General features: G+C 42.6%; 1 protein-coding gene across 6 annotated transcripts in view; it reads right to left on the reverse strand.

The window, feature by feature from the left end:
- The window catches only part of AKT3 (AKT serine/threonine kinase 3), a 109625-nt gene that overhangs the window by 9525 nt on the left and 81560 nt on the right, over window positions 1–18540 (reverse strand). The window contains exons 11-15 of one of the 6 annotated variants that reach the window (XM_083604326.1): window positions 18262–18476; window positions 16326–16413; window positions 12544–12658; window positions 11254–11313; window positions 2286–2336 (exon numbers count right to left, since the gene is read on the reverse strand). In XM_083604326.1, the coding sequence (XP_083460452.1) occupies window positions 12641–12658; window positions 16326–16413; window positions 18262–18476 (321 nt within the window). In that variant the 3' untranslated portion in view covers window positions 2286–2336; window positions 11254–11313; window positions 12544–12640. Of the gene's footprint in view, window positions 1–2233; window positions 2337–11253; window positions 11314–11365; window positions 12659–12694; window positions 13597–16325; window positions 16414–18261; window positions 18477–18540 lie in introns of those variants that run through there. The other 5 variants (XM_083604327.1, XM_083604323.1, XM_083604324.1 and 2 more) reach the window with 5 other exon arrangements.

An 18540-nucleotide genomic window follows, 5' to 3' on the forward strand; every position in this document is an offset into this window, starting at 1 on the left:
CTGTTGAAGGCTAGTGTTTCAACCCCACTCCTACCCTCCAACAAACCCAACACACAGCAGCAAATGCTTAGTTCTTATTCAATGTGGTGGTGTTTTTTTTAAAAAAAGCCTGCTGATACAAATTCCAAAGTGGTTAACTCTTCATATTGCAAGCTAGAAGGGGCTGCAGCTGGGAGAGAGCTGCTTATGACAGCTCTACAGTGGAATTCACTACAGGGCAGGCTTTCAATGGTTTGCCACAACACTGAAGGGGGATCAGAATCCTACTGCAGGCTGGGCTGAAGTTGGGAGAAAACAACAACCCTGCAGTGCTATCCACTCTTTTTATCTCAACATTGTAGGTTGGACTGCGAGAGTAGGACACAACAATGTCATCATATAGCTCACTCTTATATCAAGTTGGAGGACTGCGCTGAGAGAAAAAGTACCGTATTTTTCGCTCTATAAGATGCACTTTTCCCCTCCTAAAAAGTAAGGGGAAATGTGTGCGAATGCAGGCGGGAGGCTCTGTCAGCGCTCCCTTTAAAGAGCCGCGTGGAGTGTGTGTGCAGCTCTTGGGGGCTTTTCCCGAGGAGGGAGAAAGGCTGCCCTTCTCCCTCCTCAGGAAAAGCCCCCAAGAGCCGCACACATGCTCCACGTGCTCTTTAAAGGGGGCGCTGCTCTTGGGGGAGCCTTAGCCCCGCGCAGCCTCTCGCGGGCAGGGGATGAAGGCGCTGCTTTCCTGGGAGAGGCTGAGCGCGGCTAAAGAAGAAGCCAGGACAGTGAGCGGGATCCCACTGGCTGTTCCAGCTTCTGGCTTAGCCACGGGATGAAGTCTTCGCAGGGGAGTGGGGAGCCTTCATCCCGCTCCCCTGCGGAGGCTTAGTGCAGCTATCCCTGGCTTTTGCGGGAGGTGGGGGAAGGGACAGAGCGTGCGGCCCCAAGAGCTTTTTCCCATACTTGTGCTTATGCTCCCTTTAAAGAGCGCGTGGCTTTTGCCAGAGGAAAGCCAGTAGGCTTGCTTTCGCTGAAGCCAAGAGGGCAAGAGGGATTGGTGCGCACCGATCCCGCTTGCTCTCCTGGCTTCAGGGGTAGCCCCACAAAGCCTCCTGAGCGAAGATGGAGGAGCGCTCCCTCTTAGCTCAGGATTCTTTGCGTTCCTTTCTTATTTCTTGTTTTCCTCCCCTAAAAACTAGGTGCGTCCAATTGTCCGGTGCGTCTAATAGAGCAAAAAATATGGTAGCTCGTGACAGCTATAGAATTTATTGTTAATATTGCAGGTCAGAAGTGGGGTTCAGGTTGGATACCCAGTCAAAAATTCCCCATGCCTCTCAAGTTGCACTAAGGGTCAATCCAGTTAAATTTCTCCCAGGCCAAATCAAGCAAACATATTTTCCAGAAGCCTCGTGTTCCCCATGCACACTGGTTGTGCTTTTAAATATTCAAAAAGTAAACAAATATTCCACATGAAGTGAGACAAAGTGACTCTTGACTTAAATTACAACTTTTGCTCCTTTCAAGCCCCTCAGCCGCAGGTTCAGGTTACATGCACAGACTCACAACAGGGATACGCTCCCAACATTTTGGGGTGCCACTGAAATTCATAAAACAATTGACAGGAAAACTTAAAGAGAATATATTCTATTAAAGTTCAGCAATTTCTTCTGCAATATCCTATAATAAAGGTAAAGGCTATTTAAGCAAATATTTATTAATTAGACCTTTAAGCAGAATAAACTAAAGCATTATGTTTAACATACAACACAAATGTTGAGAGGTTCTATCAGTATAGTTCTTTAACATGCTAATAAAACAATGCCAAATGAATACCATGTATCAAACAGTTACTCATGTTAAATACGCTGCAGCACTGCTCATTCCATGGAAATTTCTGAGTGTTTCCTCATTCATTTTTATTAGAGTTGGGATAGGAACCCAAGAAAAAAGTTTGAGGAGACAGAAAGTGAATTCAGGCTCTATCATGGAGGGCCAGTGTGTCCTTAATCCTGAAGCGTGCATTCTTCCGTTACAAGAACATCATTTAGGAGAGACGCTGCAACCACACACCTGAAGGATGTGATGCTGTTTCTTTGCTGGCAGAAAATGGGTACGTACTTTTGTAAACCAAAAAAACTTTAATAAAAATACATCTTAAAAAAGAATGGGTACGGTATGTAAATTTCATTTTTCATAAAAAAATTCTCTAAATCCACGGAGACCCTTAAAATGCTATAAACATTTCTGAGATACTTACATTTTTCAGGTGGTGTTATTGTAATAGTCTGAGCAGTAAACTCTTCATCAAAATATCTGGTGTCTGTCTCAGACGTCACTTGAGGTTTAAAAGGAGGGACAAGCTGAAAGAACAGGGAAGAAAAAATGCATTAAGGAATACGAACACAATAAAGCTAAAAACAGGAGTATATAAAAGAGTACATGAAGCTCTTCTGGCCCAGTAGCTAGAACAAAGAGCTGGTACAACAATGATCCTGGATTGAAAGTCTACCTAAAAACCAGTTTGTGGCAAGCCATTAGGCCACAGTTTTTGCTATTCTAGGTCTTGAAACTGCAAAATGAAAAAGCTGCTGGTCTGCTTCTTGTTTATTTTCCTTGTGGTTGTATATGGATATTTGAATATTTTGTTGCCCACTGTCCTGATCAGAGCTGCTTCAAAGTTTGAGCATCCTCTTCCTACTCTGGCAATGTCTATGAGCCACCAGTTCAGTTTCCCAACCTGCCCTGGAGTTTCTGACATAGTATCACTCCAAGGCATGTCAGGAAAGTGGCAGCCCACAGACCCAGCTCGCTGGCACAAAGGACAGCACCCATCTTGTGATAAGTAAGAAGAGAGCAAGGAGGCCAGGTGAAGGTAACATCAGGACCTGCTCCAATCAAACTGTCTCCTTCCCAGTTCTACAATAATAGATGCAATCAGCCTTGTGAGAAGGAAGAAGGGCAGGAAGTTCCTCAGTTAATTCTTATGATATAGTGTCAACACACATTCACACAGACATTTCATTTTTTGCCTTCTGTACAACAGGAATGTGTGGCTGCTACGAGTATCTCCATGGGGGAATAGAACATTGTCTGCAAAATATGGCAGCACTCATGATCACATGTTTAAATGACTAAGTGATTTAATTCTGTTAAATTAACTTTTTAGGACTTGGGTATTGCTAGAATTCAGATGTTATGTCAAAATAATAAATAATGTGTTGAAGCATTTTCATAGGGCGGGATTCAACAAATGAGTCATGTCAGTGGAAGCCATATGCAAGGACTTCTGCTTGTGCAATGGGGCTTTCCCCCTTCTTCTCCCCCTGCACGCCCCCCTTAATTGGCTCGGGGGAGGGGTATTGGGAGAACATGGGGGGAGGAGAGGGGGATCATTTCGTTGGGCAAGCCAAAATGCTCACCCTGATTGAACTCTTGTCTTAGCGCAATGTTGAATTCTTCCCATAGTAATATTGTTCCAATTAGTTGATTTGTAATTTATATCCATGATAAACATGCAGCTATAAAGGCCAATACCAGATCCACTTCTGATACCACAAAGAATTTCATTCAATGCAGAGGGAAAGTAAAATGTTACTCTACATCACCACAACCAAAAGTTTTTGAAACAAAAAACTGAAATATTCAATTGCATGTTAAAGAAAATAAGAATACTATGCATATTTGTACTATAGTCTTATTCTAAATACTAACAGAATTCTACAGTTATGCACAATTATGTACATTATTCTCCTAGTGGGTGAAATCTATTAGTGCTGTTCCACGCACACAATGGATTTTGATCCACTAACTTAAAAGAGGAAAGCAAGCCATTTTCTTCCCCCTGCCACTGCAGCCCCATACCCTCCCTGAAAATTGGTTCCAGGGTTTTGGGGGCCCTCCTGAGCAGTGTGGAAAGTGGCATGGGTAGGTGCACAGATGGGGGGATCACCTCCACGCCCTCTTACATTGGCAGAAATTCCTGGAACAACTGAATTTCACACACTGTACCTTGTATGTTGCATCATTCATTACTACTAGTGGCAGCATTTTAAGACATGTCTGAAGTGTCCACCACAAGGTAACTCTCCCCCCCCCCCCAGCCCCGTGCTGCTCCTGTTGCATTTTACAAGCAAAAACTTTGTAATAAAAAGCAATGGCTAGGTAGCTCAACCTATGACTCAAACATGTTTAATCGCATCTTGAATAACAACTCACTGCATTTACAAAAAAGTTTATTATTATCAGGATATAAAATTCCTAGTTACACCAATGTGCACCACTGTATAACAACAACATTCAATGTGTTTCAATTAACTGGGTAAAACTGTAATATTTTAAACATTTTAGTGGCAAACAAGCTGCTTTTGACTTTCACTGTGTTTTGGTATGAATACAACACTTAGCAGTACCAGCATTTTATTATTTGTACCCCGCCCATGTGACTGGGTTGCCCCAGCAACCCTGGGCGGCTTCCAGCATATACAATATAAAAAGAAAGGGTAGGTATATAGGGCAGCATTGGGAAGATCCCATAAAGATACAAAGTGCAGTGGAGGAGCCAGATGCTAATGAGGTTTCTACAAAGTAAAAGCCTGAGAGAACGCTGTAAAAAATTTTGAGATATGGAGACATGATCCACTCCCTTCAAGTGCTGTTCTGTCCAACCCTTGGGGAAGGATGGAGGCCTTTAACTTCCCATAATCTAGGTACACTGCAACATGCTCAGCCATATTATATAATGGAAGGACCACACACATTTAAAATATGAGGATGCGGTGCCTCCACTGCTGACCAATATCACGTAAGTAACATGTGTGCAACACCCTGACTAATAGGAAGGAAGGATCATTCTACAAAAAGCTTTCACACAACCTTCCGATTTTACATAAACAGTGGCTAATCTTAATTATGATTTGTTGAAGCAAGCCAGCTTCACTTTAAAGTTGGCTTGCTTTAAACAGACTGCAGAAGCCATTCCAGAGCAGGAAAAAGGGAAGGTGGGACCTTGTGAACCTGGTAGAAGGCTACACTCATTCCTGTTCTAATAAACCATGGTTTACTGTGATGTCCAAGCACAGCCATTATGTACATTAAGAATAATTTCTCAACTGTGCATGTTGTTGTTGTTTAGTCGTTTAGTCGTGTCCGACTCTTCGTGACCCCATGGACCAGAGCACGCCAGGCACTTCTGTCTTCCACTGCCTCCCGCAGTTTAGTCAGACTCATGTTTGTAGCTTCGAAGACACTATCCAACCATCTCGTCCTCTGTCGTCCCCTTCTCCTTGTGCCCTCCATCTTTCCCAACATCAGGGTCTTTTCCAGGGAGTCTTCTCTTCTCATGAGGTGGCCAAAGTATTGGAGCCTCAGCTTCACGATCTGTCCTTCCAGTGAGCACTCAGGGCTGATTTCCTTAAGAATGGATAGGTTTGATCTTCTTGCAGTCCATGGGACTCTCAAGAGTCTCCTCCAGCACCATAATTCAAAAGCATCAATTCTTCGACGATCAGCCTTCTTTATGGTCCAGCTCTCACTGGCATCTTACTGTAATTATGGCATCTTACATTTGTAATTATGGCATCAACTGTGCATAGCAGCTTTTAAATCGATCTGTTTTTATTCATTACATTTTTCTATACTACTCTTCTTCATGGAGCTCAGGTGAGATAGTGAGCCTCACAACTAAATGGGGGTTTGAACCTCAGTCTGCAAACAGAGAAAACACAGGAAGCTGCCTTATACTTAGACAACTGGATCATCTAGCTCAGTATTGGCTAGACTAAAATAAATCAAATTTACATACTGATGATTAGACTACACATTATATGCAATGGCCCTGATCCAACTATGCAAACACACAGCTGATGGGTCTATGCATGTGTAAAGTAAAAAAGGTAAAGGACCCCTGGGCAGTTAAGTCCAGTCAAAAGCGACTATGGGGTGTGGTGCTCATCTTGCTTCAGGACGAGGGAGCTGGTGTTCATCCACAGACAGCTTTCCGGGTCATGTGGCCAGCATGACTAAAGTGCTTCTGGTGCAATGGAACACTGTAACAGAAGCCAGAGTGCACGGAAACACCATTTACCTTCCCGTAACAGTGGTACCTATTTATCTACTTGCACTCGTGTGCTTTCAAAAGTGCTGGGTTGGCAGAAGCTGAGAAAGAGCAATGGGAGCTCACTCTGTTGTGCGGATTCGAACTGCCAACCTCTCAATCAGCAAGCTCAAGAGGCTCAGTGGTTTAGACCACAGCGCCACCCACGTCCCACCTCTATGCACATGTAGTCCTATTTAAAAAGCAGTTTAGCAGAGAGAAGGTTGACTAAATCTAACCGTTCAACTGGATCTCTTCCTTCTCATAAAACCGACAGCCACCATTACTCTTTTAAAAAATAGCTCCATGCACTCAGTCATGATAGCTGGATTAGGGAGATATAACATGTGCAACAATCATTTGAGTATGTGCTTTCTCATCCAACTACACTGGAGCAAATGCATTTTATGTTCTCAAAGTAGCAAATAAAAGTTCAGAGCTGATACGTAAGTCAGTATTACATAACCTCAACCGCATTTCCAGGATTAATTCCCAAAATAAAAAGCAACACCCTGCATTCCTTCAAAGTTTCTTAATACAGTTGTACCTTGGTTGTCGAATGCCCTGGAACTCGGATGTTTTGGCTCCCGAACGATCGAAACCCGGAAGTGACAGTTTTGAACGTTCTTTTGGAAGCCAAATGTCGCACGGAGCTTCCTGCAGCCAATCAGAAGCAGCGATTTGGAAGTCGAACTTCCTCCCGGGCTGTGTTCAGAAAGTGGGGGGGGATGAGTGTTCAGACCCCTGGGCCCTCACTCGTGGGGTGCCTCAGGGTTCTGTCCTCTCCCCCATGCTTTTCAACATCTACATGCAGCTGCTGGGAGAGATCATCAGGGGGTTTGGGCTGGGTGTCCATCAATATGTGGATGATACCCAGCTCTACCACTCTTTTAAATCAGAACCAATGAAGACGGTGAAGGTCCTGTATGAGTGTCTGGAGGCGGTTGGAGGGTGGTCAATTCTGTGTCCAGGGTAGCTGTTTATCAGCTCCATCTGGTATGCAGGCTGAGACCCTACCTGCCCGCAGACTGTCTCGCCAGAGTGGTGCATACTCTAGTTATCTCTCGCTTGGACTACTGCAATGCACTCTATGTGGGGCTACCTTTGAAGGTGACCCGGAAACTACAGCTAATCCAGAATGCGGCAGCTAGACTGGTGACTGGCAGCAGCTGCCAAGACCACATAACACAGGTCTTGAAAGACCTACATTGGCTCCCAGTATGTTTCCAGGCACAATTCAAAGTGTTGATGCTGACCTTTAAAGCCCTAAACGGCCTCGGTCCAGTATACCTGAAGGAGCATCTCCATCCCCATCGTTCTGCCCAGACGTCCAGCGCCGAGGGCCTTCTGGCGGTTCCCTCAACAGTGAGAAGCCAAGTTACATGGAACCAGGCAGAGGGCCTTCTTGGTAGTGGCATCTGCCCTGCGGAATGCCCTCCCACCAGATGTCAAAGAGAACAACAACTACCAGACTTATAGAAGACATCTGAAGGCAGCCCTGTTTAGGGAAGCTTTTGATGTTTGACAGACTACTGTATTTTAATTTTTTGTTGGAAGCCGCCCAGAGTGGCTGGGGAAACCCAGTCAAATGGGCGGGGTATAAATAAATTATTACTATTGTTATTGTTGTTGTTATTATTATTATTCCGTTCGACTTCCAAGGTACGACTGTTGTTCACATTTCCAGGGTACATAGGCGAAAAATATAATGGAGCAACACTAGAAGTGTAAGAACATAAACATAGTTAAATAGAACTATTATTGAAAAAGTACTGCATTCTGCATCCCAAACAGCTAAAATGAAAATCAGTTCATACGCATGAGTGCCACAATATATCAGACACACATCCATTGAGTCAAGCAAGACATTTCTATTCCAACACACCATTCCTGCTTTAACTGCTGTCCCACTTTCAGCAGACTTCCTGGTTTGGTAAACCAGATTTCCATGATGTCTACATCATTAAGCAGTCTCTATAAAATAGGTTTGTAAACCAGGATTCTGTTCTTCAAACTTTGGTTTGTTAGGTAAAGGTAAAGGTACCCCTGCCCGTACGGGCCAGTCGTGTCCGACTCTAGGGTTGTGCGCTCATCTCACTCTAGAGGCTGGGAGCCAGCACTGTCCGCAGACACTTCCGGGTCACGTGGCTAGCGTGACGAAACTGCTCTGGCAAACCGGCACCAGAGCAGCACACGGAAACGCCGTTTACCTTCCCGCTATAAATCGGTACCTATTTATCTACTTGCACTTAAGGGTGCTTTCGAACTGCTAGGTGGGCAGGAGCTGGGACCGAACGACGGGAGCTCACCCCGCCGCGGGGATTCGAACCGCCGACCATGCGATCGGCAAGTCCTAGGCACTGAGGTTTTACCCACAGCGCCACCCGCGTCCCTATATGGTTTGTTAAGAATCACTTAAACCAGGAAAACCTTGCAAGGGAAAGAGAAGAGGGAGTGCTCCAGCAAGCCCACAATATACACTGGATCATGTATGTTACAACGGAACTGATCCACTGTGCTGATTGCAAAGGGTATTCAGAACACGAAAAAATCCATCCAATATTTGACAGCAAGCCATGGCTTGTTAATCTTCGATCCAAGCCATAGTCCTACTAAAGATGTTGCTACAATTGTTTATGTTTAACTCAAATCTTATTTGATTCAGATGCTCACACGCTTGCCTACGAGAGTTGTGCAGATCCAACTGTAGACTTCTAACATAGCAGGGATAGTGCGGTGCTGATTGCGCCTGCACAAGGGCGCTATACGTGGAGCTGCCAACATGCCTGCCGCATCAGGACCACCAAGCAAATCCAGGCCACAGTCTCATCAAAGCCACTGTGGCTTGGTCGCTTCCTTTCATTTGAACTTGGATTAAGTTCGCTTTCAAGCATACTCGGAGGAAAAGCAGTGCAAAAGCTCTCCCACTCTATTGCTGCAGTTATATGACAGTTCCCTTCTAATTCCTCTTGCATATTATGCACATTGAAATCTAGACCTTTAGTCAAGCTTAAGCCCTACTAGTCAACATAGTTCATTCCTAACATCCCATATGGCACTGGAGATGAAACAATCCACAGATATGGCCATTGTTGCCCGCCCTCCCTACCCAGTGAACTGACTTGCTTTAGTTGAGACTTTACTAACTTCACTGCTTAACAAGTTGCACATTTGTGTGTCATGAAGAAAACAGCACAAAAGGCACAAGCAGATACCACAGAGCTTGAGTCAGGTCTCAGAGTTCTGTTTTTACTGAGCCCTCCATGCCATACCCCACACTGTTCTAGAAGGGTCCCCCAACCCTCAGAAGCAGTTTGGCAAGGGGCTACGGCAGGTAAGGGAGATCGGTAAAAATTGACAGCCCCACTTACACAAACAGAAGTGTTCTCTACCAGCATAAAGCAACCATCAGACAAAAATATAAGCATGTTAACATCATTAGCAATATTCATTATTGAGAAGACTGCCTGTTCTGGATAGAGTTGCATTTCCCCTAAAGGAGAAAGTTTGCAGCTTGGGGCCGCTCTTATAGTCATCATTGTCTCCTTAGGCCAGGCATCCCCAAACTCGGCCCTCCAGCTGTTTTGAGACTACAATTCCCATCATCCCTGACCACTGGTCCTGTTAGCTAGGGGTGGTGGGAGCTGTAGTCCCAAAACAGCTGGAGGGCCAAGTTTGGGGGTGCCTGCCTTAGGCCTAGGCAGCTGGTTTACCAGCTACAACTTCTGCTCTGCCAAGATACTACATGCTCTGGTAACCAATGCCCTCTCTACAGGGAACTGCCCTTGAAGATGATCTAAAAGTTGGATCTACTGCAGCATGTGGCGGCCAAGTTACTGACCAGTGCCATAAAGTGGATTCATGTAACAGCTATAATTAAGGATTGGCACTGGCTGCCTGTTTGCTACAGGGCCAAATTTAAGATGCTGACTGTGTCTCTAAAGCTCTATATGGCCTACAGCAGTGTTCCCCAACCTTGGGCCTCCAGCTGTTTTTGGACTACAACTCCCATCATCCCTTGCTAGCAAGACCAGTGGTCAAGGATGATGGGAATTGTAGTCCAAAAACAGCTGGAGGCCCAAGGTTGGGGAACACTGGCCTACAGCACAAGTATCAGAAGGACTGCATCCCTTCTTACCTGCCATCCCATTACTTAAGATTTGTGGGAGGCCCTGCTCACAGTTCCGTGAGCATCCATAACTCGTTATGTGACAATGTGGAACACAACCTTATCAAACTCTCTCTCCATCAAGATCCATCCCTACACTGTTATGCATTAGATTAAGATGCATTCATTTCCCCAAGTTTATAGATATGGCTGATATAAAAGATAGACTGCTGTGGGACTCTCTAGATTTCTAATTTCTTGGTATGTTGTTTCACTCCGAGACCTATTTTATACTGTGGGTTTTACTGTTCTTGTGTATTATTAATATATTGTTATGGGGGCTCTTGGGTTGAAAGGCCTAATACAAATTTAATAAATGAAAATGTAATCTCAGTGAAATAATCCTGAGAAAAAAGCAGCAAATACCAAAATTTTAAAAAACCTATAGACTCCTGTCAGATTCAAAACTAAAATATAAAAGCATTCCTTGCATAAATCTAAATGGTATTTTTGACCCTCAAAATATGCCATAGTAATTTACTAGCAGAAAATATAAAAAGCCCAACTTAGTTTAATGCTGCAAAACCTATTAAAAGTTATGTGAATGCAAGTCTCAAGAAACAAAATGAGACTTACTTCTGACTACATATGGGATTGGGCTCTTACATTAAGCACTTTTAAAATAATGTCTAAAGAGTGACCAAGACTGTACCTGTTCGTAGGTCACAAAATTTTACTTCCATTTCCACCATTCCAGCTATCACAATGTTTCTCCTTCCTCACAAACTCCTGGCATAACTTATTATCCTCTGCCCCCCTCCTGAAGTACCTTGGTTGTCTGTGCTGCTGGTTCCGTCTCATAGATCTTTTGCTCCCAGTGTACAGTAGGGTAAGGGAGCGACACAGCACTTTCCAATTGCACTCTTGGGATATTTATACTCTAAGTCTAATGTTATTTATTGTTAAAAATAACTGTACACATTACATCCTACAAAATATTCCTCTGGTAACAGAAGTTTATGGAAACTGTCAAAACAAATCACCCAATTTTAGAGGGAAACCCTCTAAAAAACATTACCAGCTTCTGAAGAACTCTTGTCAAGAAATGAGGAACCAGCACATGGAACTTCAACACCACCTCCAGAAGAAAATAAGAGAAATGCAGTAAGAAACCCCTTCCTAACAATATTCCTTCTATAGTGGCATCATGAAAAATATAATAAAAAATATACGTTAAGGAAGTGATGAACATCAAGAGTTGAGTTGGGTAAGGACACAATGCCTGATGTTTAACTTTTTTAAAAAAATGAATAAACAGATGTTCTTCCTTTGTTTCTAGATTCTCTAATGAGAACTGTAACAACTGCACCTCAAAAAAAGTTGCTAGAAAATCTAGGAAGTGCTCTAAAACTGTGCAAAAAACACCCACTATAGGTTAGGTGTAGAGAACAATTTTACACAAATAGCATTGGAGATGACTTAGTTCCTACAGTAACAACTCACACTTGTCAGTGTCAATTTTTCATGCAGATGCTGAAACAGATAGACTGTAACACTGCGAATCTTTTAGGATTTCAGGACTTTTGGGGTGCCATGTGGCAAACATAATCACGGCTAGGATCCAGAGAAGAGCAAGCAAAGTTCTGCTTGCACAATGGGACATTATTTCAAGTGCAGTGCGTTGTGCAAAGACCACTCCTAAGGCCAAAAGGACACTTCAGAGTGGTGTGGAATGTGGTACAGGGCTACAGGTAGAGGAGCTGTGAAAACAGGGGTTCCTTTGATCCAAGCTTACTATTTTACAGTAAATGAATTGGTTGAAAAACCTACCCTTGATCTAAAGCAACTGCTGTCTGCATCTGCTGCGCTATAAGGACACAACACTGTCTTATATAATGTAGGATAGTCCTTTTCTGGGCTTTATGGATTAAAACCCAAAACAGTAGTGACAGGGCAGTGCTGGCCTTGTGGCAGTAGTGTCACTTACCAAGATGAGGTGGGTGGGACAAGGTGGTAGCAAGATTTGGGTGGCACAGGTGCACAACAGAGCCAATCTGGTGCTTCCATTGCCCTGGCCTTGCCATTATCTTGCCCCTGCACTAAGAAAACAGCAGCGACACCACTAACAGGAAGCCAGCTCCATGGCACTGCCACGCCAGCTGACCCTGCCCTAAAGTATACTGAATAGGAAGCTATGGTTGGCTCTTCAGCACTCCTGGTGACCCATCTGTTAAGCCATTAAGCTAGCATCTGCAACCAACCTAGCACCGCTTCAAGTTCCAAATTGCCTTCAGGAATAGAGTGTGCTGGAAAAGTATGAACAATGGTTGCCATGTCTAAGTATGGAAATGGTCATTAGCCTACTCACCAAATGTAGTTAAAGGAAAGCATTACTGGCCATGTCACAGCGATGGCCAGAAAATCTATGTGCAGCAACAGATTCAGAAGCATCACAAGACTGCAACCTAAGTGAGCAGAAGAAGCTGAAACACCATTAATTACTTGTGTCCTCAAGCCTCCTAGATCAAGCAGCTTTCTATCAATAATTATTTGGGTTGGGCTCCCCCCCCCCCATGGATACAGCTTCAGTTGGTTCATCTGCAACCACACCCCAATCACAGACAGACACTATGGAAGCATGGAAGCTTTGTGATAGACACACCATCCTGCCTCTTTATCTATCAGTAAAGAGAACAAACATAGCTTTCTCTGTATTAACACACTGAGCAGGCGACACCCACTTTCATCCCAGATTCTGGTATAGGAATGAACTACATGGAATCAAAATGAGGGAACAACCAAAAGCAAAGAAAAAACAAAACAAACAAAAAACCCTATCAGTTTAAAATAGTTGTGCCCACAGCACCATTACTGAAACCACAGCAGGGGATGTACGCAATCCAGACTAATAATTTTTCTTAGCTTGAATGTGTTGCATACAGACTGGACTAATAATGCAATTACCACTAAAGCGTTTTGGATATAGTCAGCTGTAACTTAAATCTAAATATATATTTACTATTTGAATCTGTGCTATATTTAATAATAAATACTAAAAGAATAATTTATATACGTGACCCCCAAATATGATGTACAGTGGTACCTCGGTTTAAGAACAGTCCTGTTTAAGAACAATTCAGTTTACAAACTCCGCAAAACCGGAAATAGTGTCCCGGTTTGAGAACTTTATCTTGGTCTAAGAACAGAATCCTAACAGTGGAAGGGCACTGGCGGTGGGAGGCCTCATTCGGGAAAGCACGCCTCAGTTTAAGAATGGTTTTGGTTTAAGAACGGGCTTCCGGAACGGATTAAGTTCGTAAACTGAGATACCGCTGTACTTAGATCACAGAAAGGTAGACCATCAATTCAGTGCCATGCATATAGGCTGTATTCAACATTAGTCATATTCCAAGTAGACCTGCTGAAATTAAAAGGACATTAGCTCCATTAATTTCAGTAGCTCTACTCTGAGTAGAATTTAGCTGAACACAACCTTAATAGTTTAAGGAGCTCAGATATCTCATGTGCAAGCACCTAAGGTGAAGGAAACACCACTCTCACTTTTTAATTAAATGTGAGCAGCTACAAGTTCTAAAACTGAAATTAGAAACAAGGTTTATGAGCTGGGATGAGGATTATGGAAATTACAGACTGCCATCACCACCAACTTTTTTGACAATGCCCCGCCACCACACACACCACTGGCATGCGCCCCCATAAGGCTGTCTCTGAGGGAATGTGACCCTTGGAATGAAAGCTTTCCCACCCCTAAATTAAATACATTTGCCATATCCCAGGAAAAGGCTAACGTAATTTCAGCAAACAGCTTAACATCTATGATAATAATGTGTAAACCAGAACAAAACAACAAATAAAATGTGAATTTTCAAGAATTCATGATAACAAATCAAACATTTTATTATTTTAATGGAGCTTACTAAGGTTTCTTCACAACCTGTGTCAGTCCAGAATCAAAGGTTTGCCATGCCTCGTTTGCACAAGCTGCCTCTGCCCACTTTTAGCCCATCTCCTCTCCCCAAGCAGCACTTCTACCCCACACCATTCTGAAGAGTCCCTCAACCTTCATAAGCAACCTTTCGTGGATGCAAGGAGCTGTGGTGCAAAATAAGTGGGGAAGTCCCCTTCCACTCATGGTTCTTGGGTTCCAACCCATTGAGGTTTTCTGAATAATTCCTCACCTGCTGGCTCTTGCTACATGTTCCATGAGTCTCTTAGTGCAGATTGAGTTACTCTGCCAGAAATTTACACCAATGCACCGTACTATGTGGTTACATTCAATCAGGGTTGGGAAGCCTTTCCTGGCCAGTGGAGGACCAAATCTGACAAATAGGTGCTATCAGTGATGCTGAGCTAACCCCAACTGTCGGGGCTTCAAACTGCAGCATGGTGCTGTTTGAGAGACCTTTTGCAAAGAGCCCAGCAGTGAGGGCTCTTTGCAAAAGGGCTTTCAAACATCCCCACACCTATTTTGGCTACATGTGCCTGTTACTAGCAGAGCAACAGGCAAGTGCAGCCAAACTGAGCTAGAATAAACCCCTCACTCACTAATGGACAAGAGGAAGGTTCAATCCTGCTGGCTGCAAGGGCCTACTTCACCAGGACATTCCCCATGGAGTTGAAACCACAGGATTGACTCCCCAGCAGGACTGAACCTTCCACTACCTGCTGATGAGCAAAGGGTTCAAACTTGCCAGCTGCAGGAGTCTGCTTTGCCAGCACATTCCCTACCGCTAATGCACTGACTCCAGCAGGACTGAACCCTGTCCTCCTAACAACTTGATGGACAGGGAAATGACCTTGCAAGCCGACTTGGACCCTTGGTGGGCCAGTATCGACTTGGCCAGTGGTTCCCCTTGCTTGCATTAAATGATTTAAAAATAATAATATTTTTTTAAAAAAGGAATCTACTAAATAAAGTACAAATCTGACTTGCTTTATTATTCTTTCATTTGGGCCTCGGTCAAAACAGTATTTAGTATGTGTTTAATTGCATTTATTTTTATAAACTTTACTACTTTAATTTTTGGAAAAGTTCAGCACTTGTGGATGGGGAAAATGTTACATGAACAAATCAGTCTGAAACAAAGATTGACCTAAAACACCATTTTTCACCTTAACAGAGGAGGCTGCCAAGGTAGAATAAGACAGGAAAAATTCCTCCAAGGCTCAAACAGGAATTGAAGGTTCTAGAGAAGGGATGTTTGCCTGAGAGGCTAAAGAATATTTAAAACCCTTTAAGAAACTTGAATCAATTTCATAGAAATACGTTTTTTGAAATAAAAACAATCTGTCAAGTCATGATGAATTACACTAGAATGCCCTTCAAAGGTAATGAGACAAGATGCAGCACAACAGCATAAAAAGTATATTTCTGTAATACAAATATCCTAGCCAGATTTCCTTTTTGACTGTCACACATATATTTAAAACATACCACAGTTATCATTTGCAAAAGAGAATCAAGTAAAAATGTATTACATTTGTACAAAGAGATGCTGCCTAATAGTTCTCTTGCGATGATTTGAACAGAAAGCAAGCAAAAAGAATTGTTACGTTCAAAAATATATTTTTATGACAGAACAAAGTTTTTTTAGGATGGAGTAATTTATATTTAGGAAGAATGATCTCAACCTAATTGGGGTGGGGAGAAAGACACTGACATTTCATAATTAGGAATGGATTAATAGCCATACAATTTCTGACTGAGAATACCCAACCCAAATTAATGCAGATGTGTAGCTCCTCTTAGTTATTCCCAATTTTTAGCTTCATAGAAAAAACTAAATTCACCCCCTGGTCCCTATCCTGGATGGCTAGTAGTTTGGGCTGTAGATTGGCACACACAGAAGTGACTTGAAAACAGAATTCCACCTCCACTTCTAGCTGTCATAGGGTGCTTCTAGGTTTCTGACATTTCCAAGTCATATTTCAGTAGTAGAGAAATGCACATACTTAAAGATCCCACTGAAACCAAAGGGACTTAAAAGCACTGAATTTTGGTCTATGGTTTCACTAGGTTATGGAACTATGAAAATTGCTGTTTTCCAGATGTTTACCTTTATAAAAAATATAACTGAAATCTAGATGTTCAATATCTTAAGCATTCAGTGCCATCCTACACAAACCTACCTTTTTATCATATACATCTTGCCAGTTCACTCCAGCAAAGAAACTGTGTCGCATAATTTCTTTAGCATCATCTGGTCCTCCACCAAGACTATTTGGGAAAGTATAAATTACATAAGTCTTATTAGCAAAAAACAAAGAAGCGGGATGCTCTTTTTACCTATGAAGTTTAGCTTCACCAAAAATTAAAACCATTCTATGAACAGCACAACATTTGACGAATATGTTACTTACCTGTTTGATGTGTATTCATGTTGGAGGTTAATGGATTCATTTTTTCAAAATTAAGAATACGCACATCTAGTATTAATACCCTCAAGAGCAAAGCTTGGAGTTCATGTATTCCCACCCACACTAGCTACAACCTGCAATTCAGTTGAGCAGGTCTGGGAATGCAGGGAGTGCTCATGTGGAGAGATTTTTTAAAAAATCATTTCTATTGCAAATATGTATTCCACATAAGGCAAGTGATACACAAGACACATGAAGTACTTGCATTTCCTGTTCTGTTTTAAGTTGTTCTAAAATTAAAAAGCAGTTTTGCATATGGGGTGTACTATAAATAGGCCTCAAGACTCTTGAACTACAAAGACTTCTAGTAACCTGAGCACAGATTTTGAAACACAGCAGATAAGGACCTTTCCCATCCCCTACAGTACTTCTGCATCTGATCTACATTTATATTTTATTTTATTGCCTGCCATGCCTTGGAATTCATCCCAAATGTGACACTTCCGTGTTGAATTTCAATGCCTGCTTTCACCTCTCAAATTTTTTTTTTCTTTTAATAATTCTATTACTGTTTAGGTTCTCATCTCCCTGCTTGCTGTAAAAGATAACATCTTTTACATCATTAATCAACATCTTTTTCACACTCCTTCCACCTTCTCTCCTTTAGTATAATTAGGCTATCTTACATTACCATTGTAAACATTAGGCCATGGGTAGGGGATCATCTTATAAACAAACCTTTGGCTTGATTTTGAATTGGCAGTAGAGGGCAACTAGCTTGTTCATCACACCACTCAAGAGCTCCACATCTTTTAATTCATATATGCAGAGCTGCTGCTTTTAGTTTATTTCTAAGTGATATTTGTGTTGTGGCATTTTTAGTCATTTATTGAAACCACTGGGAAGATGTATTTGAAAGACAGGATGAAAATCTAAATGTGTATTAATAATTCTGACACAGCATGTTCTTTCCAAGCCTCCAACTCTATGGAACATTAATCAGGAATGTGATTTCGGAAGATTATGAGCCCTAAGACATACTTTAGCCAGCCCTCGAGGTTGCTTCTGCACTACCCACTTAATCCCGAGTTATCATCAGGCTGGTCCGTTGGAGAACAGAGCATACAAGCAAAGGTTAACTCCTCCTGGAGGCAGTGTCAAAAGGTACCTTTAAAAAGGAAACTTCCTGTGGTCCGCTAGAATGGGAGGTAACCTTTCCTCAACTTCAAGTTCATAATAATCCCCAACCGGTGAGTGACCCCTTTGAGGAACCTCTTTGACCTTAGATTGTTTTCTCACACAGAAGTGGTCTACCAGGGGGAAGACACTGCCTAGGGCCAATGCCTATCTCCTGAGGGTGTCTAGAGCCAGGCCTTGGTCATGGTCTGTCTTAAGAAAATCAAGGATGACTCCAGTGCCTGAAGAATGAACAAAATGCACAAAAATCCCTAGAAGGGCCTGCTGCTCTAGGGGCAATATTTGACCTGAAAACATTCAACCCTCCCCTCAATCAATCTTTATTGTGGTCAAAGACCAGGCAGCAGCATTCAACCCCTTAAGCAACATATACAGAATGCTGTGCAGAAAAAAAATTGCACAAGGATTCTGGCACACCCCAGAACTAGTCATCTATGTGTGCTACAAACCTTTAATGTACTTTAGGATGAAAATGCCTACTTGGGCATAATTGGCATTCTTTCAGACTTACCGTTTATTTGGATCTTTTATCAGGAGACCTGAAAGTAGTGATTTTGCATCGGATGACAATGTTCGGGGAAATTTTATATCCTCCATTAGTATTAGTTCAAAAAGTTTTTCATGATCTTGGTTGTAGAATGGCAACCTGCCACACATCATTTCATACATAACAACTCCAAGGCCCCACCAATCCACTGCACGGCCATAGTCATTGTCTTCCAAAACCTAAAACAGGAACAGAAAGGTACTGAAATTTACACTAGTCATTACATTAAAGGGTGTGTGTCCA

This window comes from Podarcis filfolensis (assembly GCF_964270895.1).
Source record: "Podarcis filfolensis genome assembly, chromosome: 3".
Taxonomy (NCBI): Eukaryota; Metazoa; Chordata; class Lepidosauria; order Squamata; family Lacertidae; genus Podarcis; species Podarcis filfolensis.